Source organism: Melozone crissalis, unplaced genomic scaffold (assembly GCF_028551555.1).
Source record: "Melozone crissalis strain CALT ecotype California unplaced genomic scaffold, PUWL_Pcris_2 ptg000033l_1, whole genome shotgun sequence".
Classification (NCBI taxonomy): Eukaryota; Metazoa; Chordata; class Aves; order Passeriformes; family Passerellidae; genus Melozone; species Melozone crissalis.
Window position 1 is genome coordinate 1,020,420 of NW_026535811.1, and position 26,035 is coordinate 1,046,454.

Below are 26,035 nucleotides of genomic sequence, written 5' to 3' on the forward strand. Positions count from 1 at the left end.
TGTCTTCAGGATTGAATCTAGGAAAGATTATTAGCTGCCTCTAAAATGTAGGGGACACTGGAAAGCAATTTTAAGCCCACTCAAAATCCATGGGAACCTAATAAACAGCAGTGATATTTAACTGGCATTTCCAAGCTGAGAGGCAGAACCATTGCATTTGTTAGTCTTCAGTCTCATTCCCTCATCATGGTTTAGTGCAAAACACTGGATGCAGCAAAAACTTGTCAAATATCACAGGGATCAAAAAGGTGAATTAATTTACTGAAAGGAAAACATTCCCATTCAGTAGTGGAAGTTCAAACTTCCACACGGGCCATGGACACACAGCGCATGGATAAAATACTCCCCAAAATCACCAGCTGGTCTAAAACTCCCTGAATGCTGGGGAACATCTATTTGGAGTATTATATCCATGTTACTGATGATGTAAGTGTGCATAGGTTAGACAGATAAGCAGACAGGGCACTAGAAAGGAACACTGCTGCAAACAGCATCCTGATGCAGATTTAATTAGGAGTGCAGACAAATTATTATTGTATGACATTTGCAAGAGTTGTTGAAGATCAGAAACTCACAAAATTGGCTTCTCCTAAACAGCCCAGGTCCAGTGACTTTAGAAACAGATAATATCCCACATCCACAAACTCTTTGTGTTTCCTAGTTACAATTCTCATGCCATTGATCAAAAATCAGCACTGCCTCTTAAGCATTTTATGTTCACTGACTCGTCCCTCCCCACGGCTGTAGACAAGGGTTCAGAATATGGAAACAACTCCTGGAAGTGACACAACCTTGCTCATTTTCCCCAGAGTCTTAAGAATGGCTGTAGGCACATCACAGGTACTGCTCCTCTTTCCTAGGAGGGACTTAGAGCAGCTGGACTTGGAAAGAAAATAAAACCCAGGACAAATACAAAATCATCCTCTGAAGCCAAGCCGAGTAGGATGGTAGGGGAATGAACTGGAAACATCAAAGATGGGGGACTGCAGTCCCACAGCAACACTCAAGGCTGGAGGGTGGCAGAGGTCACCCTGGCCCCAGGAGCACCTTTATGCAACATTTCCATCCCAACTGCAACCCTAGCACAGGCTTTGACAGAAAAATTATGCTGTGAATGCAAAGTGGGAAAAGGAGTTTCACACAGGAGTGAAGGACTGTGAGTTCCAGTATTAACTGAAGAGAGACATCTGCAAAAAGTTTTAGACAAAAAAAGAAACTGGGACAGTCAACACACATCCTCTTACATTGGAAAATTTCTACCACAGTGCATCTGCTGTCAGTTCTCCTGTATGACACTAATTGAAGTTAGGGTAGGACATTGCCAAAACCCAAATGAATAGGACATTCAAACCCAAATGAGAACAGAGCAAAATATCTCACAAGTGAAAACTGTACTACCTTTCAGAAGGATGGTGGAGCCACACCCAGCACCCAGGGAGGCTTCAGGCAGCTCTGTCTTGTCCCTCAGCCCAGGCTTCTGTGCCCTGCTGCTGCTGCAGTGCCCCTGTGCCCCTGGGCACTCCATGGCTCGTTCCCTTCAATGCTGCTCACCTGTGGGCACAGCTGGGGCCAGTTGGGGATGATTGGGCACAGCCCACCCCAATCACCCCTAACTCTGTGCCTACACCACCTGCAGACTCTCAATTCCTGCTGAAAACAGACAAGGAACTTGATCTTTAAGTTCTGCAAAAAGCAATATTTAGAAGTTATTTTTAAAGTCAGGGTACTCCTAAATTAAAATTGTGACTCTTCCATCCTAAGGTGCTAAATTGATAGGGCAATGGTGCCATCTCTGCAATAACTGCTGCCAACAATTATTTTTTAAAGGCACTAATTCTGGTTTTGGAACCACACAGAAAATTGCTTCCACATCCCTGGTATGAAAACTTTGCCCTACTCAACATGCATCACCATAAATTATCTGGTAAGGGTAAATCTTTTAGAAACCATGAATGGTGTTGCAGGACCAAGTCACTAAACCTGCCATAAGACACTTGAGAGATAACTGAGATGTCAAGCCTCATCAATATCAACATACTTCAAGTAAGGACAAGAGGAGAGGGGAAGAATGGCAATGAATAATCCCATTACGTGATGCTAGATAACACTCAGCTTAGAAACAGATACATCAGTCACAAATATGAATGTCTTTGAATTTCATCAAAAGTATAAGTAACCTTAATTCCTAAAAAAGCTTTTTTCCACAGGAGTGATGACAGAGTTGTAGTCTTTTTTTCCATTTTAACTTTCAAGATACAACCTTTATTTCCTCACTCTAACTAACACACAGGAGATAAAATAATTACTTTGGGCAGCACACAGGAAACACGAGTCAATTATTTTAAAAAAATTAAAATGTTTCTTCCTGACCAGGCAGAGGAAGCAAAGCCTCAAAGGAGGCTTCTGCCAATTTCCAGTGCTATGAATTTGCTCCCTGCGTTATTCTCAGTTACTGGTTGTGTATCTCCCCTAATCAATACATGCGCATACATTCCACAATACTCTCTCATCTTGCATCACAGTAACTGTCCACTCACTTTGAAAGCTGACATTAATCACTATCTTGTTTCCCATTTCCCACCTCCTCCACTCCTCCTTGAGCTATCCACCCCTCACAAAGCAGCATCTCACTTTCTCCATCTGCTTCTTCAACCCTCTCCTCACTCCATCCTCCCCTCTTGCTGGAACACTCCCTGGTCTCTCCAGCGTGGCCCCGCAGTCTCCTCCAAGCATCACTAACACTCTTTCCCTTTTCTGTTCAAAAACAGTCACTACAGTCAGCTTCCTACTCCAGGCCTTCATAGAGGGGAGGGTGTCAAACAAACAAGCCTGAGCTAAATAATCCTGCCTTGCAAACTGTAAAACCCTCTGAAAGGCTGTGTTTCACACTGCTCCTCTTCATTTCACCCCAAATGCCATGGCCAAACTGATCTTTACTTGATGGGATGTTCTGGCCATGTCATTCCACTTCTTAAATCCCTTAGCCATCCACATACCGCAGCTTTTTCAGATCACTGCCCTGGCAAACTCCCCGGTTCTGCCTGGCACCTGGTGCCATCCCCTGCCAGCTCTGCTTGCTTTCATCTCATCCCACAAACATTTCTGTGCCTTCCCCTGCTCAAGCACTCTTTGCCTGCAATCAGCTCTTGAAGCTCATTGTTATTTATTATTACTCCCTCTCCCTCTTGCTTGTCCTCTCTGTTCTACTCTGTCAAAGACTGTCATGTCTTCCACACACTCAACTACAGAACCCTTCAATGCCTGAAAGAGAGGAAAAATATTACATTTAAATACCACCAAACATCCATTTCCAAGCCAGTGCCTCTCTTTCTAAAACACCTGGCTTTCTACCAAGCATTTAATTTCCCTGCTTTGCTTCCTTTCACAGTCCTTCACCTGCCAGTACTCACATTATACATTTCTTTGTGCTTAATCATTTCCTGCTCATCCCCTTGGCTCATACTTTCTCTCTTGTGTTTTTCAGTGAACGTGGCAGGTTACTACCAGATCTTGTTCTGCCTGAGAACAACCTACCTCATTCCAGAGGATAAACAAAGAACATGGAAATTAAAATTCAGGAAGACAAAATCAGAGAGATAGCACTGACGTTTTTTTCCCCACTCTCATCAGCAAGTGACATTTGGAAAATTTCCACCAATTCTAATAAACAACGCAAATTTGTCCCAGTTTGCTAAGAAAGCAAAGCTTGTATGATCACACCCTGCCAAGCAGCTCCATCCTAACCCCTTTTATAAGTCAGTATCAAACAAATAACGCCAAGGCAGTGAGACTCAGGGGTTGTGTGTGCTGAGACACAGAGCAGCCCAATCAGCATCTCCTGCACTGTGGGATGCAGCAGGAGCTGGCCTGGCCAGCAGAGCAGTGCGGGGCACCCACCAGCACACCCCTCCCTCAGCTCCCTGCTCACACTGAAAGCATCCGAGGGTCAGCTTTCATTATTTCACCCAACACCAAGCCATGGCCTGCTGCACCTTCTCCAGACCCCCTTCCAGCACCAGATTGTTAGGAACGCAACTCTGATGCACCACTTTCTGTAACACTGATGAAGCATTTTTCTTTTTGCCTACCCCCAGCCAGCAAAGGAAAAACCTGCTCTGTACCTTTTTTGAATGATACTGGGGTTTGCAGTCACCAGTTGGGTTTTGGATCCAACGTCCTTGCTGTACTCACTGGACAGAGGAGGAAGGTTGCACCTGCACACAAACACAGCCAAGAGTTTAGGTGACACTCAGGACTGACAGGCTTCAGAAAATGTAGAAACCATGTATTACTGCACCAGGCTACAACTGCTCCCTACTGTACCACACCTACAAGCATTTTTGTACCAGACTGTGGGGAAATACAGAAATAAAACCTTTTGCAGAGATGAGATCTGTGTAGCTGCTAAGGAAAACCAAAGGCATGCACTTGACATTTCTGACAGGCTGTGGAAGAGGCTGTTACTATCTACAAAAGAACTTTTTTTAAAAATCCAAACTCTTTACAAGTTCTGGTTTTCACCCTGTTTTGTCTTGTTTACCAGTATCAGGCTTCAGATTGATATTACCACTCTGTGGTACTGCAGGCATTATCTAAAGGCATTATCTAAAACTGGCATTTTTAATATGGCACTCTGGGGTACCATCACCTTATAGAACTCACTGAGAAAACACAGAAGAAAAAATCAGATGGCTTTTTAGACACGTGTATCTGAGTTCTGCTCACAATCTTGTTCTGGTGGGCAGGGTGAGGATGGAATAAAGCCAAAGCAATTGAGCAAATTTACTTTGGGAAGCAGAGAATCAAGACTCAATAAACCAGAAGTAGAGGGAAACATCCACACAGTGAGCAGTCCTAAAAACCCCTTTGTAAAGACCTAGGGGAAGGAGGAAGGTGCAGGAGACAAAGATCAAGATACATTCAAACAGTATCCAAGCCTGTGCACTGCCCCAAAAATTAGTCAGGAGAAATCTACTCAATACATGGAAGTTGCACTAAAAACTGGTTTCCAAACGCTATTAATTTCAGATTTCTCCTTTAAGACAAAGACATGAAGAGTATTTGGAATGCTTAAAAGGCAAAAATGAAATCATGATTCTCAAAGACAAGCAGAATTTGGATTTTTTTTTTTTTCAGAGAATGGCTTTCAGAATGTTATTGGGGTTTTCTCTCTGCAGTTTTTTTTAAGTTGAAAAAAACCCAACCAACCAACCCAAAACCAGCCAACCAGCAAAAAAACAACCCAACCAAAACCACAGTGGTGCTCTATCAGCCTCTATCTGCACATAAACACCAGCTCTCAAACCCTTAAATTGTCATCATCAAGCAATGCCAAGGAAAAGGACAGCAATGTCCTAACTACATGAAACATAATGAATTAAATCACATCCACCAAGAAATACAGAATTTCCAGGAATATTTTCTCATTTTCATGACTGTACTTGTTAAGATGTGCACAATGTATTGAAATATCAGACAGGAAACAGCTTCTAGGTCACTGTACCACAAATTAAGAGAAGCTAGAGAAATTCAAAAGACAGAAAAAAAAATCAAAAGAGTTTTCAGAAACTGCAGTCATTGATGGGAAAGGAAAGGGCCAGAAGCTTAGGGAAATTTTAATTCTCAAACATAAATTATAAAGCCTTCAGAAAAAGTAAAATAAAAGTCAAACAAATATTTGTGAAGGAAGATTTAGAGCTGATTTGCCCTAGGGCAGAGAGGTGGCATGATATCTCTGGCAGATCACAATTTAATGCTCCGTGCTTTGAATAGCCACAAACTCACAGGGCACACTTTTAAAAAGCCATTTTTGGTTCAAGCTGATTTAAAAGCACTATGAAGAACTAAGACCTCACTCTAGTTTTTGTCATCTCAGCATCTAGATAATGGCAATTCTTGCATAAGCCAGTCACAGATGCACGATTTCAACACATCATCAGTAAGTCTGATTCCCACCTGAGAGAGAGTGCAGGAAACACTGAGCAATGGGCTGAGTATCCACAGCAAACTGCAGGAAATCTGTTACCTGATCTTCCCAGTTATTTTCTTGGATTGGTCAGCAGAGTGCTGAGTGTTCTGCAGGTGAGGAGCACACTGAAGCACAAAACCCATCCTAAGAAATTTTATTTTTATTTCTCTTACTGTTAGATCCGGTACTGAGAAGTAAGTACATGAAAACAGAGTTAAAGACATGGCTTGGGACTACTAACCAACACCTTTCTCTTAAAATAAGCATTAGGAGGTAGGGAGTGGGGAAAAACTGGCTTTTTCTTTGAAATAAGAATTACAAACTTGAAAATCAGAAGAAGAGCCCATTACAACCACAATGCCTAAACATGGGGACCATATGCACCTTTGTCACTGCACAGGCAGCTCGCTATGCCTCAGGGGCTGAGAACTGCTGCTCTTCTCATCTCTGTGTTGGAACAACTGTGCTGCTAGGAGATGCTCAGCAACCAGATGAGTCTAACTCATTAAATACCCTTGGCAATTACAACACATGGCTGCAGCCATCTTCTCTCACTGGACAAAGCTTATGGAAATACACATAAGTGAAATAAGAATTCACATGAAAGGAATTAACAAACAAGGGCAAAACCTGGCAGGACATTTCACACTGCAGAAACTCTTTGAAGACATTGCACAAATTTTTTTTAAAAAAATGAGAAGTGTTATGGAAGTCACTATTGTGCTCCCTCTCAGTTCTCAGATTACAGAAATGAGATTTAGAAAAGATCAACTAAATTTTCCATTAGAATTATTTCATATCGCTAATACCACAGAGCCTGCACACAGCAAATGGGATTCTAGCAGGATTCTCCCTATCACTTATTTCTAAATCAAAACAAGCTCTGCACATAGAATGGCTGCTTTACCCTCCCTGCAGAGAAAGAGGGTTTTATGATCAAGCTAAAATAGCTGCTGTTTTGTTGGCTCTTTTTTTTAAACGTCTGTTGTTTTTGTAACTGGTTGCTCCTACAGCATTTTAATTTCCATAAAATACAGAATGCAAGAATCTGCATGTACACTGCAGCCTCTGGTATTTAGTCTATGGAACACCTCAGGGGTTCTGCAGTAATGGCAATCAGAGTGCTGCTCTCCCCCTGTGCTTTCTATCCTCTCTTCCCTAAGTGCTCCAAGCACATGTTTGCCTTTAATGTGTTCTGTTTCTTTGCATTAACAGGCATTTAATAATGAAGGCATTTTTGGTCTTTGCAAGCCAGAAATTACAGGAATGGTTTAGAGCAAATTTGTATAGTTTTATAATAAGCCATCAGGATGTAATGAGGAGACTTGTTCTACTGGGTGTTCATTATGCATCCATCAGAAAGCCAAAGAAACTCCAGTTCTCATCTCTTGGGAAGCATTCCTCCAGTTTCTCCCCCACAACGTTTCTCTTGTTCATGTTTATCAGGGAGGAACTAATTTCTGTCTTTCTTCCTTAAGGATCACAGACCTACAAAGTGCCAAATTTAATCACAAAAGCAGTAGCAGGTTCAGCATCCCTCCTGACAGGTTCTTGTAAATTGAGGAAGGCTGGAGGGAAAGGAAATGTGAAGAATCACAAAAACCTCAAGAGAAGAAGTTTGGCCTTTCCTCAGACAGCCACAGTTCAGTCTTGAGGGAAGAAAAACAGAGGAGGATTTTGGCTTGCAGCAACTCAAGCCCTGCCCCCTAGATCAGCCCCTGCTCATTCTGAGTTCCATGGGTCGCACAGATGGCATTTAGCTTCAGAGGACAGAGCAGGATGAAGCAGCCTGGCCACCAGGGCATAAATGATGAGCAAAGCAGCTCCTCAGCACCTCCCTGAGACCCTGCACAGGCCCTCACAACTTCAGTGAGCAGCACAGGGTCCCCTCACCCATGTCCCCTTGCAGAACCAAGCCCAAGCTCCTTTCCTGCCTCTCCTCACACTCTGACCCACACTGCTTGTGTGCAGCATCCTGCCGAGGCAGGGCACCAGGGCAGAGACCACGGGCTGATGCCAAGGGAACGGCTCTGGAAAGGCCGAGGCAGAGCAGGTGGAGGGGGACAATGTGCCGTGAGGGCTCTGCCTTACCGCATGACAAAGTCTGCCTGATCGATCTGCTTGCCGCAGCCGCTCCTCTTCAGGATCCCGCCGTTCCCCACCACGGAGCACTTCTTCAGCGGCAGCTGGAAGGGAGTGGCCTAGCAACACAAAACAACACCAGCTTTACACAGGAGAAAAACATCCTCGGAGCAGCCACGCCTGGAGAGCCCAGGCAGCTGTTGGGGCGCGGAGTGACAGAAAGAAAAAGAGAGAATTAGGAGTGAAGGGAAAAAAAAGCACAGAAATGAGCTGGTAAGTACACGTAGAACCAGTCTGATCCCCGCTCCCCAAAGCAGGATGCAACAAACGTGAGACAGAAGATGATTTCCTACAAAACCAAAACTGCCTGGTCCTGAGGCAGAATTGGCCAAAGTCACACAGCTCACAAGCCTTCCAGGCAAGCTGCAAGGACACAGGAGAAACAAGACAACCAGGAAAACAGGACAAACGACCCATGAGAGTGACCCTCCTGAGTGACATACAACAGACACCTCTGAGGAGGAGAGGAAGGGAGGAACAGGGAATGCTGAGATGACACAAGTGTGCTGGGAATCTGGAGTCACCCTGGCTCTCTCCATGGCTGTGTTGCTGGTCAATCCAGAGCCCTAGGCAAAGATATTTGGAGCTTGACAGCAGCTCCTCAAACAGCCAGTTGCCCAGATACATTACAAATTAGTATCAGCATAAATTAAAATTAGAATGGGACCATTTTAGATGTGGAGCTCTTGTAGCTGCTGAACAGGGCGTGAAAATGCAAAGACAAATGGTCATGGGATCCCATGCACCAGACACAGTAAGGTATTAGATCTGCACATCCTCATTCCAGAGGATCTCAGACTATGGATGGACCATGTTCCTGTCAGCCCCAAGCCTCTTGTGAGCATGGGGCAGCACACAGCACTTCAGAACAGCCCAGCACATAAAAAAGCAAGGTGGTGAAGAGACACGTGAATTTAAAGCAGTGAGATTTAGTTACAGAATGTGATTTGTCTACAAGACAAGAGTTAATATTCTCCTCAAGCAAATACAAGTGTGCAGGGATTTTTGTTTACCACACCTGCCACAGGCTGACAGTGCAGCAGGGACAGGAGTGACTGCCCAGGCTCAGAGAGCACGGGTGCCAGGAGAGAGGGGGCAGCAGCACAGAGCAGCTCTCTCTGGGTGGCCTCACTGGCGTGTACACAGCAACATCTGCCACGCTCGTGTATTCACCAGGCACCGCAACACAGGGCACGGGCCAGAAACAGAGCCAGGAATACAGCACACACTCTGCGGTTCTTACAACGTATGCCTGCTGCCTTATTTCTCTGCTTCCTACATTTACTTGCTTGGTCTACCTTTCTCTGCAAACTAGACTCTGTTCAGCTTCCAGAAAGTCACAACTTGCTTTGTCATGAAAAAACTAACTCTGCCTTAAGACATGCTTAAGGAGGAAAGTAAATGTCCGTGTCCTGAGAGCCAGGCACGATAGCACAGCAGAGAAATACTGACTGTGCAGCTGCATTCTTGTCCTGCACCTGCCTTCTCAAGAAGATTTTTTAACTTAACACTTACTGAAGCATATCTTGAGATTCAAAGAGCATCTCATCTGTGAGATGACCCTGATCCAATGAGAACTCACATTCTCTGTAAAGGCACGGGGGTGGGAAGCAGAGGAAATGCAGACTAGATGTGTTCTATAAATAACAGTACCTTTCCTAAAGATACATCAAAGCTCGCCTCAAGACAGCTGGTTACACAAAGGCTGTGCCAAACCACAAAGGCAGCAGACATTAACTCTTGCTTTTAAGGGTAGTGGGCACTGCCACAAATTCTGTGCCTTCAGACCCCCCAAACACACATTTAGCAGTTGTTAAATGCTTCCAAATTCTGTGAGTTGCAGACAGCCTTTAATAGTGCTTGAGATGACCTGCTGTCCTTCAAGGGAAGCTGATTTCCTGTTCTGCTCAGAGATGACAATGCCAGTTCTCACTTGCCTACATACTTTGGTTTCCAGAAGCTTATGAAGTTCTGATACTCTTGTCCTTTTGTTTATCCTGTGCACAGCCTTGCTACCTGGTGTGTACAGAAAATTCCCACACCAAGGTGAGGTAGTTCTGTTTTTTTATTTTAGTTTGTGCAAAGTAGGGAGCTTGGTGGGAACCCACACTTCGTGTAAACAGACAATTTCTACATTTTAACAAACAATGGCATCAACACACATTGGTTCCAGATTACACTCATTTTTCATTAATCAAGCCTTAATTTATTATCTATATCTCTTGCTTAAAATTCTAATTTCTTCCCCCCCATTACTGCTTAGTCCTGGTGACTTCACTCCTAGTGGCTCTCGTCCAAGCAGGCTATTCATTTCAGAATAGCACTCCCTTTCCCTTAAAACAAAGGGTTAGCCAAGCCTATAAATTTCCACAAGTTTCACAATGCAACTACTCAATCACTCCTGCCAAGGTATAGCTACTGATTAACAACAAAATAATTCCCAAGTTTGGATCACATCTTGGACTAGGTATCCCTTCAGTGAGTCTGAGGCAAAAGAACGAGCTCAGGGCTGACAGGGTGATGTGAAGAAGCCAAAGGAAAGCAGAAAGGGCAGATTCTATCATCATGGTGGGTGTCCCTCTGCCTGACCTGTGCAGATCCACCTGCCCTATGCACAGGGAGGAAAACCAGGCTGGACACAGCTCCTGGTGAAAGCCGCCATGCCCACGGACACTCGTGCCTCCCCCAGCACAGCACTGCAGGCTCAGGGCACGGCACAGACACCAGAGCCCACACAGCTCCCTGTAAAACGACCAAGGGCCTCTTCTCCACAGGGGCACCCTGTCACACTGGCTCCAGGCACGGCTCCATGGCCATTCCCAATACTCCCTTTAAAGTGACCAAGGGCCTCTTTCCCACAGGGGCACCCTGTCACACTGGCTCCAGGCACCGAGCACAGGCACGACTCCATGGCCATCACCATTATCCCTTTAAAGTGACCAAGGGCCTCTTTCCCACAAGGGCGCCCTGTCACACTGGCTCCAGGCACGGCTCCATGGCCATTCCCAATACTCCCTTTAAAGTGACCAAGGGCCTCTTTCCCACAGGGGCACCCTGTCACACTGGCTCCAGGCACGGCTCCATGGCCATCACCAGCCTGCAGGGGTGATGCAGCGCCCAGAGGATCAGCTGTCCCTGCTGCTCGGGGGCATTGCAGGTGCTCTGGGATGGCTCAGAGCAGAGCCATTCCTCAGGATGACCTGGGAGAACCCTGCATGTGCCATCTGGCACATGACTTTGCTGTGTCATTGCTGAGACTGCAGGGACATCCCAGGAGCTCTTTGTCCAAGCAAACACAAAACTCTCTGCTCACACAAAACTGACGCAAGTCCTAGACCCAAGTGGTGCCCATAAGCCACTCTGAAATATATATATGGCTTTTTTTCCTCTCTCCACAAAGCCTTCTAATGCTTTCCCTCTTTACCTTCCACATCACAACACTTTGCTAGGCCAATTATCAGTTCATAGGTGACAGTATGCAAATTCTCACATTAAAGGGACCCAGCCGTCATTTATGCTAAATGATCACAAAAACCACAGCTGTTTTTCTCCTCAGAATTCTAAGCTAGCCTAACAAATGCCGGCTTTAGGCAGCAGAGTTGTAACAAAAGCATTTCCACTAATATTAGCTTCCTGAAACTGTTATTTTCATAGTCAACACATGTTATTTTCTTCATTCATTAAATTTGTATGAATGGCCACAGTCTTGCGGGTGGACTGGAAAAAACCAGGCTCAGTTTATTTCCTATGATAGAGAAAATGTACCAGAAACCCACCAACTTATCCCCATTATTAGGCAATAATTACCACAGAATTTCAAATACTTTTAAATAGTAACACCTTGCATATTGGAAATAAGCAGGAGGAATTCCCTTGCAAACATAAGTCAAGCACTTGATTAAATGAATTGCATGAGGAATTTTTAAAAAGGTATTGCCCAACAACACCAGAGCCAGGAAGGCCCCATTGTCTCATTTTCCCCTCCTTAAACAATGAAAGTCCACTGGCAATCAGTGAAGGCATGCTAGCTCATATTCATGTAAGCAAAAGAAGAACCTGCACGTCCCCCTGCAAATTCAATGACAAATAAGCACACAGAGCAATGGATTAAAGACTCCCAATTGAACATGGGACTAATTTAACAAAGCATCTCTCAAGCAATGCACTGATTAGTTTCATCATTCATCTAAGCAGAAATAAATCATTGTCATCAGTTAAAAGAACATTACACATAGTAACAAAAAATAATTCTAGATAATGCTACTCTAAATCACTTTGATTTCATTGTTAGGTTGTTAATGCACTAATTTTGTGCCCACTCACTGCCAAAGACTTTAATCAGAAACCAGGTTCTTACTGGAAAAACAGGAAAATCTTCAGTATTCAGCCTCTGCTTTAATGCTGAAGATACAAAAATCATTGAAAATGCTGAGAACATAAATTAGAATAATTTATCTTTTAAATAAGCCTTTTGAATTGGAAAGATGCTGTGATTTTGCTGTCTCTTTTGAGCAGGCAGCATCACGATGAGGAGGGTGATGCTGTAGTGAATTCCCCAAGGAGCCAGCTGACCCTGAGAGTCCTGGTGCCTTTCCAGCTGCCAGGTGCTGCAGGGTGGCAGCGGCTCCTTCTCCATCCAGGCCACATTTGGGCTGGTGGCCCTTGGTGCCACCCTCAGAGCTGTGAGTCACCAGCTCGGCCGCAGAACGCATCAGTGCCAGGGAAGGTGTGTCCCAACAGGGAAACGGGGGCTCTGCTGCTCCCATGTCCTCCTCTCCAGCCAGGCGCAGGAGCCCGGAGCGAGGAGTGGCCCAGGGGCAGCGGGGAAACGGGCACGGCCGGGAAACGGGCACGGCCCGGGGGGGGAAACGGGCACGGCCCGGGGGGGGGGAAACGGGCACGGCCCGGGGGGGGGGAAACGGGCACGGCCGGGGAATGGGCACCGCCTGTTCCACTGCCTCACCCCCCGCACAGGAATAAATCCCAAATTCCACACACCTAGTCTAAACCCACTGTCTCTCACTGGAACAGGTGGGACTCCGATTAAAATGTGATTATTGCAAGAAGCAATGGTGGCAGTGACCATGAAAGAAGATAAAGAAGAGATCCCACATGGAGCTCCGGCTGATTTTGGCACTGCCAGCTGGTACGTGCTGAAACCTGAAGCTCGGTGTTCGTACCAAAGAGAAGCTGCCCAGGTGGGACAGGCTCCTCTGCAGGTGTCCATGTCTCAGCCATGACAGCAGCGTCTTTATTCAGCCCTGAGGTGGGATTCACATCCAATATGCAAACTTTTGCTCCTCACAAATACCTGCTTTAGGCAGTACTGTTTTTCACAAGATTAGAACCTCAGGAACTATTCAAGGATCCACATGGATCACTTGAAGGCTAAATGCATTGCAGGGCTGCTGCAGCAAAAGCTCTGCCACCCAAAAGGATCCATGAGCTGAGAGCAGCCACAGCTAAAGAGAGAGAGAACACTTTGCAACATTATTCACACGAAGCACGGAGCAGCAGTGACTAAGCTGGCAGTCACTTTTAGTTCCAGCTGCACTTTAAGTGGGAATTCAAAATGGTGTGAACTTTAACAGCTTTCTACCCAGCATGATGTCACTGCAAGGGAGCACTTGCTTGGAATTAAAAACGTTTCACATTGCTGATGTGACATTTAATTCAATAGAGTCAGCCTCCGTACAGCCAGGGCAGCACAGTGTGGGATTATGGAAAAAATAAACCAAAATAAGCCCGTCTGTAGATGGGAACAGACTACTGACTGTACATCATAGACAATAGTTTAAATAATGAATGCTCTGGCAATGCCAAGGGTATCCTCCCTGACAAGACAAAAATAAACGGGTGAGAAATTCCAAAGATCTGCAAGATTTCTGGATCCAAACTTTACAACCTGCAATCCATTAGGACCCCAAAATTTAATTAAAATTATAAAAAGAAAATATCATTTGGTGATATTGTGGGGGTGGGGAGGTTTTCTCTTATTCCAGGAGATGTTACAGTTTCCAACATTTCCACAGTTGGGAAGCCTCAAGAAGAACTTATGCTGCCTCCTAAGTAGCTGCATTTAAATGTTGAGTGGAGTCCCCCAGCCGCATGTAAATGGTGGAAGAAGGAAAACAGCACACAAATTCCTTGAGGAGCAGAGGAATGGTCACACAAGGAGTGACCAGGATCCATACACAGGCGCCGCTGCTGGCCTCCCTCCCCCCCTTGCTGCACTCCTGGTGCCTCCTCCGAGCGAGGCAGGCGCTGCCCAGGCCTGCGCTGCCTCCACACCCCTGCCCAGGCGGCCAAAGGCACAGCAGCCATGCCAGCACTCACTCCCCTGCTGCTCAGTCTGCTCCGAGCCTGAGCACAGGATAAAAAGCTGCCTGTCAGCCAGGGCTGCAGGAATAAAACGCTCTAAGCCTAAGCCAAACACAGCGCACCCAAACCTTTTCAGGTTGTGGCTGTGCGCTGCATGGAAACAAGAATGAACACAAATCATCACTTCTGGGCGGAAAACTACTTTGTTAATGCCAGGTAAATCTATTAAACAACACAAGTCGTTAGCTTATGATAGTTTAATGAGTTCTCCTGCAGGTCTGGGGAAAGGCAGTATGAACTTCAAGGCAGTCAATCTCCTGCCTTGCAGCGCACAATATCCTGGCTGAGGGAGTTTCTCTCTGCAGGCACACGCTAACTCTCACGCACAAAAGCCTTTGCTAAAGTAAATAACTGTTACATTCCAGGTAGAGAAACGAAGATAAAACCAAATAATGTGACTGCCAAATGACAAAGCCCACCAACTATTGCCTGTACATTCTCCCCCAGGATTTCAAGATGCACAGTTTGAGTAGCAAGCAGAAACCAGAAGAGAACAGGGAAAACTGCAGGCTATCTGCTTACTCATGTCTGGTGTAGGAATAAGTAAAGAATGTTGAACTGTTCTCCTGTGGCAGTGTGGGACAGCACATAGCCAGCAAGGGAGATACCTACAGATTTTGCAAGACCAACTACTGTTCAGGAAAGAACACTGTTTACTTTTCCCAGTTTTACTAAGGGTTTATCAACAATTTAATGTTCCTCAAAATCTTATTAGCAAGACACAGTATATGCAATAAATAAGCCTAGTTTCAGCTCATAAAAAATAAAAATGGCTGTCAATCCTAATTGCAGAAAGGACAATAACACTTATAGAAACTGATCCCTGAATTCCTGATCCTATCAATATGAATACGCAGATACAGCAAAGGTAATTAATCAACTTATACAAGCATCAAAATATGGATTTAGATATCACGGGAGGTATCAAAGCAGCAACACACTTCCATTCTGACAGAAACTCAGACAATGAGCCTCTACAAGGAAAAGATCCTCTCATCAACAAGCGAGCCTTGCCTTTCTGTTACCTCTGAACAACTCAGATGAATCACTGACATCTTTTGAGATTCACTGGTTGCAAAGACAAGTAGCAAGGACTGAGCTGTCCAGGAGATTTGAGCAGAGTTTAAACACTGAGATTGGTTTCTCAGCAGCATGGAAAGACTGCTGATGTTAATACTTGCACGCTTCCATTTTTTTCTCCTCTATTAATGAGAAAAAATAAGCCTCTTAAGAAAATTTCACTTATCTTATTGATAAGGAGGCAAAACATAACTTGTAAGACAAATTTCAGCCCTTGAACACTGCAAATTTCACAACAGATGTGGAGGTTCATTAACAGCGTATCAGCCTCCATCTCACACCTTTATTCTACCCCTCATGCAGAAGCACATGATCTGGCTGATGTAACTAACAGGACATGAAAAGCTGACACAAAGACCTGAAAAGCAAATAACAGAGAACAACACAGAGACCTTCAAGGACTGCACACCAGGCAGTGGTGCAGGTCTGCATTTACAGCACCCTGTTCAGGCCAGTCTTTCTGCAGAGCAGCAGAGCCAAGGTTAAAAGCCCTTGCTGGGAAGTCAGAAAGGAGGGCAGCAGCATCAAAGGATTCACACATCATGAGTGCCTACCAACGTGCTTAAAAAGCCACGTTTACCAAATAAGGAAGCAATTAGAGGGAAGTGCAGTGCCATTGATGTCATCTCTAAAGGTTATGAAAACAGAAGTTTAGAAGGCCAAGGAGGTAAAGGAGAATAACTACTGAAATTACAGAACCAATGAAGCTTCCATTAGCTATTTATTTTTCTGGTAATGAAAACTGAACTCCTTAAAATGTATTATCACATAGGGGCACGAGAATAATTAATGAATAGCTTATCATGACTGATTTGAATGAACAGCAGTCACTTCTACATCAATAATAAAACACTTAGATTAGGTGGGGAAAAGTGCTTTTTCATTATATAAGGATATAGATTCCCTAAAAAATAATCAGAAAATGTCACTTTTTTGCAAGCTTATGTGAAGCCTTGTCCAGAGAAGAGCAACAGAGCTGGGGAAGGGTCTGGAGCACAAGTCCTGTGGGGAGCAGCTGAGGGAGCTGGGGATGCTTACCCTGGAGAAAAGGGTGCAAGGGAACCTTCTCACTCTCCACAAGTACTGAAAGCAGGATGCAGCTGGGGGTGTCAGGCTCTGCTCTCAGGTAATGCAGGATGCAGCCAGGTGGGGGTCAGGCTCTGCCCCCAGGTAATGCAGGATGCAGCCAGGTGGGGGTCAGGCTCTGCCCCCAGGTAATGCAGGATGCAGCTGGGGGGGTCAGGCTCTGCTCCCAGGTAATGCAGGATGCAGCCAGGTGGGGGGCAGGCTCTGCTCTCAGGTAATGCAGGATGCAGCGGGGGGGGGGGGGGTGGGGGGGTGGGTGTCAGGCTCTGCCCCCAGGTAATGCAGGATGCAGCCAGGTGGGGGTCAGGCTCTGCCCTCAGGTAATGCAGGATGCAGCCAGGTGGGGGTCAGGCTCTGCCCTCAGGTAATGCAGGATGCAGCCAGGTAGGGGTCAGGCTCTGCTCTCAGGTAATGCAGGATGCAGCGGAGGGGGGGTCAGGCTCTGCCCCCAGGTAATGAGCTACAGCACAAGAGGAGGTGGCCTCAAGCTGTGCCAGGCAGGGTTCAGGCTGCCATCAGGATCAATTTCTCCACTGAAGGGTTGGCCAGGAACCAGCATGGGCTGCCCAGGCAATCACCATCCTTGGGAGTGCTCAGGAAACACCGGGATGTGGCACTCAGTACTCTGGTCTAGTTGAGAACATGGAAATCATTCAAAGATTGGAATCAAGGCTCCTGGAGGTCTTGTCCAACCTAAACGACCCTGTGATTCTGTCAAAGTACTCTGGGGCTCACTCCCTGAGAGTGCAGCCAGACAGGGAGGCCAGGCCTGAGGGGCCCAACCCAAACCACGACAGCTCAATTACACATTAGGATCTGAAATCTGACCTCACATAAAGAAAGGCCTCTCCTCGCCGACTCGGTGATTCCCTCGCTTTCGGCACCAGAGAATTCACAGAACCCAGCGCACCTCCTGCTGCAGCCGGGTGACCCCCGTGTGTGCGGTTTGTGGGTGCAGAACCCTGGACAGCGCCGGGATCCGCCGGGCCCGGCCCGCCCTCAGCCGCGGGGACGGCGTCCCTCAGCGAAGAGCCCTCAGCCAGGCGGGGCCGCATCCCTGAACAAAGGGCCTGAAACAAACTCTCTGCACCCTGGAGAACACAACAAATAGCTTCAATAAACTGCAGCTCCCCTCTGCCAGGGGTGACTGCATCCCTCAGTAAAGGGCCTGAAACAAACCCTCTGCACCTAGGCTGCACCCTAGAGAACGCAACGAACAGTTCCAATAAACTGCAACTCCCTTCTGCCAGCTGAACAAACAGCCATGGAAATGAAGTTCCAGATGGAATTCCTCCACAGAAAGGTGGCTAAGCATTGGAATGGACTGCCCAGGGAGGTGGTGGAGCCACCATCCCTGGAGGTGTCACGAAATGACCCAGTGCTATGCTTTAATTGACAAGGGGGTGATTGGTCAAAGGTTGGACTTGATGACCTTGGAAGTCTTTTCCCACCTTAATGATTCTATGGTTCTGTGAAATCACAGTAGCTTCTAGGACACCATATTATTTTGTTACTTTTAAGGTATTGTCAGACTCAGCGAGTATGTTTTGAGCTTCCTATCAAGCTAAAACCAATCTTATTTTTCACTTAAAGCAATTCCCAAACCTGCTGCAAATCCAGGGCAAATTAATGAACACCCAGAGCAGCAGGAAGCTGTTAACAGCATGGGAATGGATTGAATATTCCCTGAGTAATAAGCACTACCCGACAGCAAGCTACCTAAGCCCAGAGCCTTTCCTGCCACTTTGTTTTTGGGGCCTACTTCAGCCCCAGTTTAATGGCTAGGCTGAGGAGGGACAGCTTCTATCAGCAAACATTTGAGCCTTGTGACCTGGAAGGGGATGGGGTAAAGGAGCAAACAGCTTGCAGTGCACCAGCAGGAGTCCCTGAGCCCCAGCAGGGATGAGAGGCTGGTAATTAGGCTCATGCTGAACCCACTCTCAGTACCTGCTAACACAGAACAGTAACACTCACACACGATGGCTGCATTTCCAAAGACATCCCTAGGCCAGACTTGTTTCTGTGGCTGAGAAAATTACTCCATTCTGCCTCTTATACTCACTCTGCTGCTTTACTTCTCATCCTGTTACCAAGATATGTCATACAAGAATTATCATCTTCCACCTTTTGAAAACTGCGTTGTTTGACTTTGATACTCCCCAAAATTAAGCTTCTACATTTCCTTTTAGTTTTCTTTATTCACATGATGGATCTCATGGAGGACAGCACAGGTTGGTTGCTGGCTTTTGATAAGAGATGTATAAAGTCACAGAATGGCCTGGGCTGGAAGGGACTTTAAAAGGTCATCTTATTTCAACACCATCCACTGTCCCAGGTTGCTGAGAGCCCCATCCAACCTGGCTTTGAACTCTTCCAGGGATGGGGCAGCCATGGCTTCTCTGGGCACCCTCTGCCAGGGCCTCGCCAGCCTCAGAGTCAAGACTTTCTTCCCAATACCCAATGTAAACCTACTCTCTGTTAGCTGGAAGCCATTCCCTCCTGGCCTGTCACTACATGTAACTGTGCCCTCTGGTTTCATCTTCCCACAGCATCTCTGATTTGTTTTTTAGAGTTCTCCAAGTCAATTAAAGAGATATATTCAAGTGTTGTTGCTCTCCACCCATAGATAGCCTTTAAAGGGCAGGCAAAAAGGACTGAAAAATGACTTTTTGAATGCTGTACAATATATTCTTTCTCAATTATGTCCAGCCAAAAAAGTCACACTTAGAGAAAATGTTTCTCCCTAGGTATAGAATCTCTTATAATATGACCTGTAATTAGAAAGTCAGATTAGGCTCTTTCCTTTCTTGCATCTCTAGTAAACATTCTACACAAGTGGACCACCTAGGCCTTCCATTTTTGTCTTGGTCCTCTGACAATGCCATTCATGACAGCTAGAAATGGCAGATATTCAGCCATCCCACTGCTAACAACCAAGTCAGCAACAGTATCATGTACTTTTATTCCCCAGTAAATAAGATTTTAGTGACTCTAGAATATGCAGAATAAACAGATTCCTTTTAACAGCATCCCCCTTGTAGCGTTACTTGCATTTTCCTACCTTTCAACATAGACCTGTACTCTTTTCACCACAAACCAATGTGACTCTTGGACTGCCAGAGCCCACATATCCTCTTGTTTTTCATTCAGCTTCTCCTTTTTGTCAGCAAAGCAATGGCACATTTGGGTGTTTCATGTCAATTAAATCCCAAAGAAAACCTTACCAGAACTATTGAGCTTCATTGAACTTTCGTATGAAAATCTTGGAGGCCTGTGAAGTTTGTAATCTTTCATAAATCAAATCCAGATTCAACGGAAAAGTTTATGTAAATTAATAAATTAATGGCCTGCATTTTTCATTCATGAGATAGTTTAGTGGCACAGCCTCCACTTAAGCAGTGAGAATTTTCAAGGTTTCATTAAGCCTGAGGAGGACACTTGTAGACACAACTGACTGGCAGACTCTGCCCTCCAAATATTCCAGTGAAGAGGAGGTTGTTTTACAGCACTTTGCTAAAGATAAATTAGCAATGATTCCACATCAGAATTCAAAATGGGCAAGTCTTTCACAGCGAGTTTGGCAAAGTGGTGGGTCACAGGCTACACTGTTTTGTTTAAATCACTTCTCCCACTCCTACTTAAAATTCAGCCATCCCCACTCAGTACAGCAAAGCAATCTCAGCAGAGCTGCAGTGAACTTGCAGAAATTCCTGTGTACCAGGACTCCCCACAGAACAAGCTCAATCCCCACGTGTTTCAGAGCAGGAGCTCCACTCTGGGTGCAAATCAAACATTCCCTCAGCAATTTCCCTCTCCAGCCTCAGGCACTGAATGCCACTCAGCCCAGGGCGTGGACCAGGAACAGCTCCTCACAGTTTGGTGTAAAGGTGAGAAAATCCCCTTCCCAAGAGCATCGCACAGGAGCACGCAAGGTTTCACTCAGCACTTCTCCCTTCTCCCAGCTGCCACACACAGCAACCCATTCCAAGGATGAAGGCACACAGGCAGACAGACAAAAGAAAGGGTTTTTGTCTGGCTGCCTGTACCACAACAGGTTGCTCTGAAGGACAGACCTCTAAGGCAAAGCTCACACCATAGTCAGGTAAAACCCCCCTGCAGCTCCCAACATGAAGCATGTGTTCATATGAAGAAATATCAAGCCCTAACGTGGAGGGTTTTCAACAGAGATCTCCTTGGTAGACAGAATATCTTCAGTTATTCCAAAGTGCTGAATGATGTAATTGTATATTCCTATGTATCACAGGCCACAGCAACAAAAATGCAATTAGACACCATACCATCAGGGAATAAGCAATAAACAGAGAAAACAACAAACTCCAAACATGAATGAAAAAATACTGCCATGATTTTGTAATAAATTTATGAGAAGAGCAAGTGCTCAGTGCTGACCCAGCAGATGAGGTAATTGCCTACACAGCTGATTGGACAACCCTGAATTCATTTTCTCTAAACACTGTTGTAATTTATATCCATTTTCACAGCCACAGCAGTGCCTTAAAGAACCCAAAGCACAAGGGTAAAGCTCAGTCATTCAATTAACAGCCCAAGCAGCTGTAAGGATAGAAATTAAAATTATTTTCTCCATAAAAATCTGCAATTTCTACTGTCAATTTTAAATTTGAGCTATTCTATGTATGAATTTCAAACAGAGGATAACTTGGGCTGGCATTTCTCAGCACTCTGATTGCAGTCCAGATGTGTGGTATGGTTAATTTCTGTTTTGATTGTTCACAGCTGTCCAGGATTTGGCCTGGGATCTGATCTCCCAGCAGCCTTCCCATGGCACTCTAAGCACAGAATTCTAAACCCCGGAGAACCTGCAGGCTGCAACCCAGTCTCAACTGCATTTGCTTTGTTTCCTGCTCTTTCCCCCAAACCCAAGTTTCTCTCCTCCATCCAAATGAAACTACTGCAGGTCCCAAGAGAGTGGGAAGAATATTAAAGTACAGCATAAATTGCTCTTAACGCACCAGCAAAGACAAAAATAATTTTCACTCAGCTCATCATTTTTGCAGAGACAGCTTTTTTATCCCTCGAATAAGTAGCTAGACATGCACTGAAGGCAAAACAAAGACATGGCAATCAAAAGACAGATTTTGCAGTAAAACCTGTGGTTTTTAAATTTACTCTTTCTGACAGGAATTTGGAGTGCACTCACTACAAGTTAAGTGGTAGTTAGGCACATGTTAGTGAAAGGAAGAAGACTCTGAAAGCTTCATTTCAGAGAAAATGCTTCCTGAAAGACTACGAATTCTGGTGGCAAGGCTACTCATCAAAGCCAAATGCCTATCTTTCACATTTTTACAAGGTGTACTGCATTTAGCTTCTTTGGAAACACAACAGGGCATTAACATATTTGCCAGGAGAAACTTCCTAAGTGTACAGGGAAAAGGGCTATGAAGTGACTGACTTGGATTGTTGGTAAGTCAGCAATTCTGCACAACTTATGTTTTCCATATTTACTGAAGTTTTAAGGAGATTTCAAAAAGCAACCCCACCTGACCTGCTAATGAGATATTTAACAAAATAATTTTCCAGTGTTCCAAAACCCTGCTCTGCAGAGCATTAAAATAACATCAAATTGACTTGAAAACTCCACAGACAAATGTCATCCCAACATGCTGATTGAGAATGGAACGAGGGTATTTCTGTGATCAGAAAATATCAAAACAGCACAAAGAAACAAATCGAGGGAGCAAAGGAAAACATAATAACAGAATAATTTAGGATGGAAAAGACCTCCAAAGTCATCAAGTGCAACCTTTGAGCTGTCGCCAGCTTGTCAACTAACCCAGGGCACTGAGTGCCACATCCAGCTGTTTCTTGAACACCTCCAGGGCTGTGACTCCACCATGCTCTTCACCACCTGAGGTCCTTTCACCACTACATTTTACTGGGTAAGACTAGAAGCAGCTGTGGCTTAGATCAGGCAAATTCAGCACGTACCAAAACCTCATAGAGGCATTTAAAACCCCAAAGAACTGTGCACTCTTTCCTTCAGCTATGGCAAACCCAACAAATGACGCCCATCCTATAACCAAGTTCCACTGGAGTTCTGCTCTAGGTTACAGAGTCACAGCCTGGCTGAGTGAGAATCCCTGCATAATAAAACAACCTAATCCCTAGGTTACAGAGTCACCTGGTCCCACCTCCCTGCACAAGAGACAAAGTGTCTCCTATGAGAACTTGTGTAATCAAGACCTCATTTAGGAGCAGGGCAACTTACATTCCAGCCTGCTTTTCTGCAGCTGTGGATGCTCTGAAGGAACGCAAATGTAGCTCATCAGTGGGAAGATAAAACCAAGCGGGGTCTGAAAGAAGCAGCTCTGCTGAATAACAAGGGCAGCATTTTTGCTAGCTCACATATCTGTAAATATCTGTGCCTGACAGGACAGAGCTGCTCCAGCAGATCCCCTCAGAGCCACCAGAGCAGAGTGGGCACAGCCCCAGTGGCCTTTCAGGTCACCTTACCCTGGGCAAATATCACCCTCAGCCACAGCTGGCAGACAGAACCAAGTGCACTGTTCCATAAAGGAAGGGGAAAGGAAAGAGAAAATATAGCAGGGACATAGTTATTAACATGCATTTTACAAACCAAATGAGTGTGAAAATCAAGTTTACACGGTTAGCAAGAGTAATATTGCATGGAGGTAACTGGCATATCAAACTCCAGAGCACAGGAAAAATGGCAAGAAGGGCCAAAAGATAATGTTTAAAGGAATAAAACCAGGTACTATATCTTGCATAGCTAATTACTGTGAATGAGGAGTTCCTTGCAGGATCAAAATGCTAATAATGAAACAAGCAAGAAGATCTAATTTACATTAGAGTAGATCCATGCTGAACACTTTCTAACTTTGCCTCTACATTTTTTACCTCTGATGAACAAAGACCCTTTGAAAGCACAAAAAGCAAGTTTCTGGTCTACTTGGAAACGTTATTTATTTTGTAGGCTTCACATACCAGCAGGTTTCAGAAAAGTACTCAGCCTTACAAGTGCTCAGCGGGAGCACATATCAAACTTGAGAGGGAAACCAACATTGCTAATTATCACTAGACAGGGTTTTTCTACAACTTCCTTGTCTCTCAGAGGGTCTGCTCTCAAACAAGCAGATATTTGACACGAAATTCACAAAACACAGGGACTACCTTGGCTGCATGACAACAATCTGGTGTAAATGCACACCTGAACGTGGCAGTATCTGATCATATCTCAAGAGAATGCTGCAGAAAATAACACAGAATCAGAACTCACCTTAAAGGCTGAGTTCCAACCCCACTGCCATGGGCAGGGACACTGTCTACTAGACCAGGAGCCCCCAACCTGAGACAGTTCCAGGGATGGGATATGCAGAACTCGCCTGTTTCAGTACCTCACCTCCCTCATGGTAAAAAATTTTCCCCAATATCCCATCCAAACCCACTCTCTGTCAGTGTGAAGCCATTCCCCAGGCCCTGTGAAATGTCTCTCTGCCCCTCTGTTGTAGGTTCCCTTCAGGCACTGCAAGGCCACCATGAGGCCACCCCAAAGGCTGAACAATCCCATTTTCCCTGCTCTGCTCCCAGCAGAGCTGCTCCATCCCTGTAATCAACTCTGGACTCACTCCACCAGGTCCCTGGCCACGAAGGAATCCTCCTTCAGTTGGATTAGACAAAGAGAGCTCATTCACCACATAAAACAATGGCTAATCAAGGCTGAGAAACTGGGGAAAAGGAAAAAGAAGGTAATTATTTGTTGTGCAAGAAACCACAATACCACAATTCTGAGTCCTTAGCAGAACTGCACTCAGCAAAAGGGTGCAGGGCTAAATCCTGGCTGTGCTGAAGTCAGCTGAACACTTCTGTTGACTCAGAAGTAACCGGGCTTCACTTCCCCTGTTTTACCACAAACTTTATTACTCACTTGGCCACCACAACTCCTTCTGTATTCATACACTGGCCAGAGTATCACAGGGGCTCTCCAGGTCTCTTCCTTTTTTTTTGTTCTTTGTGTGAAGGAAAATGAATAGTGGTCCAGCATCTCTATTTGTTTACTGTGGGGGAAAAGGGGATTTTGCAACATTTCTTCCCCACAAACTCTACCTGAAGAAACCCTTATTTTCATTTTCTCCAGAGGTCCTCGGGCATAGATTTACCTGCGCAATAACACCATGCATTGAATGTGAATGACCACGAGGTGCCCGAGGAAATTGCTACAAAGGCATCATTCTCATACAAGAATTATTTCTCTTTGGCTTTCTCATTGTGACTGGCAGAATGCTGGATCAGAGAACAGATCTCTGCAGCCTTTGCTTTTATTGTCTTCTTTCACCTGAGCTGTCTCCTATTGAGCCCAGTGCCAACACTTAAATCTGCAGCATTGCTCCACAGCACCAAGCCACACTGTGATAGAATAATCAGCAACACCAAACACGAGCTTGTTCAAGCAGAAAGGTGACATTAAGCTCTGCTTTGGAGTATTTGGTCCTGACGTGCTGTACCATTCCAAAGGATCAATCTGAGAATGTATTTATGAGGGCACCACACAGTTAATTGGCACATATTTGCCTTACAGACCACCAGAAAAACAAAAACATTCGGAAGTTTAAAAAAACCCCCAACTGTTTGAGTAAAAGACTTGTGGTTGTTCAGCCTAGAGAAAAAGACTGTAGGGAGACCTGATAGCAGTCATATGTGGAAAAGAGAAGAAAAAACCCATGTCTTAACTTATAGCCAAGGGGAATTTCAAGTTAGATGTCAGGAAATGTATTCTGTGCATAAGGGCAGCAACTCACTAGACTGGACAGCCTAGTGGGCTGTGGAATTTCCATGAAGCAGCTGTAGAAATTATTAGATGCCTGCAGACTCCACTAAGCCACACTTCCATCTGTGTTTAGGAATATGTGGGAGAAGGGGGGGCTGCACCTCTGCTACACAATAAATATCTTCTGAACATAACCTGGTATCCTGCTGTATTACAGTAAATTTTACCTGAGCTATACCAAGAAATCAAATAACAGCACAAAGAAAAAAATATATATAGAGATATGTAGCATCCCATAAATTAATACTCATTATTCTGCCAAGTGTTAAGAGCTGGGTACAAAATGGACCCATACCTAAGCCTCAGATAAGCTAGTACATGTATTAAGCCTATTTAAAGAAGTGTCTTACCAAAAAAGGCAACTACTGCAGAGAGAAAATTAATGTAATGTGCTGATCACTGAATAATTAAAATATATAGTCTCATAAACAGTAAAACATCTTTAAACTGAACAAGATGAATTCAAATAAAATTCATAAATAAAATAAAGGCCAAGAGGTGAGCAGCATATAAAGGATAAAGCTCTCTCAAGAAGCAAAGTTTGCACTGCACCT

At 45.0% G+C, this 26,035-nt stretch overlaps 1 protein-coding gene across 2 annotated transcripts in view; it reads right to left on the bottom strand.

Moving 5' to 3' along the window:
- The window catches only part of ST8SIA1 (ST8 alpha-N-acetyl-neuraminide alpha-2,8-sialyltransferase 1), a 317,230-nt gene that overhangs the window by 260,498 nt on the left and 30,697 nt on the right, over positions 1-26,035 (bottom strand). For both annotated transcript variants that reach the window (XR_008483302.1, XM_054282168.1), the window contains exons 3-4: positions 8,060-8,169; positions 4,122-4,214 (exon numbers count right to left, since the gene is read on the bottom strand). Coding sequence is in view for 1 of the 2 variants with exons in the window: in XM_054282168.1 (XP_054138143.1) it covers positions 4,122-4,214; positions 8,060-8,169 (203 nt within the window). In the remaining variant the exon portion in view is untranslated. The remainder of the gene's footprint in view (positions 1-4,121; positions 4,215-8,059; positions 8,170-26,035) is intronic.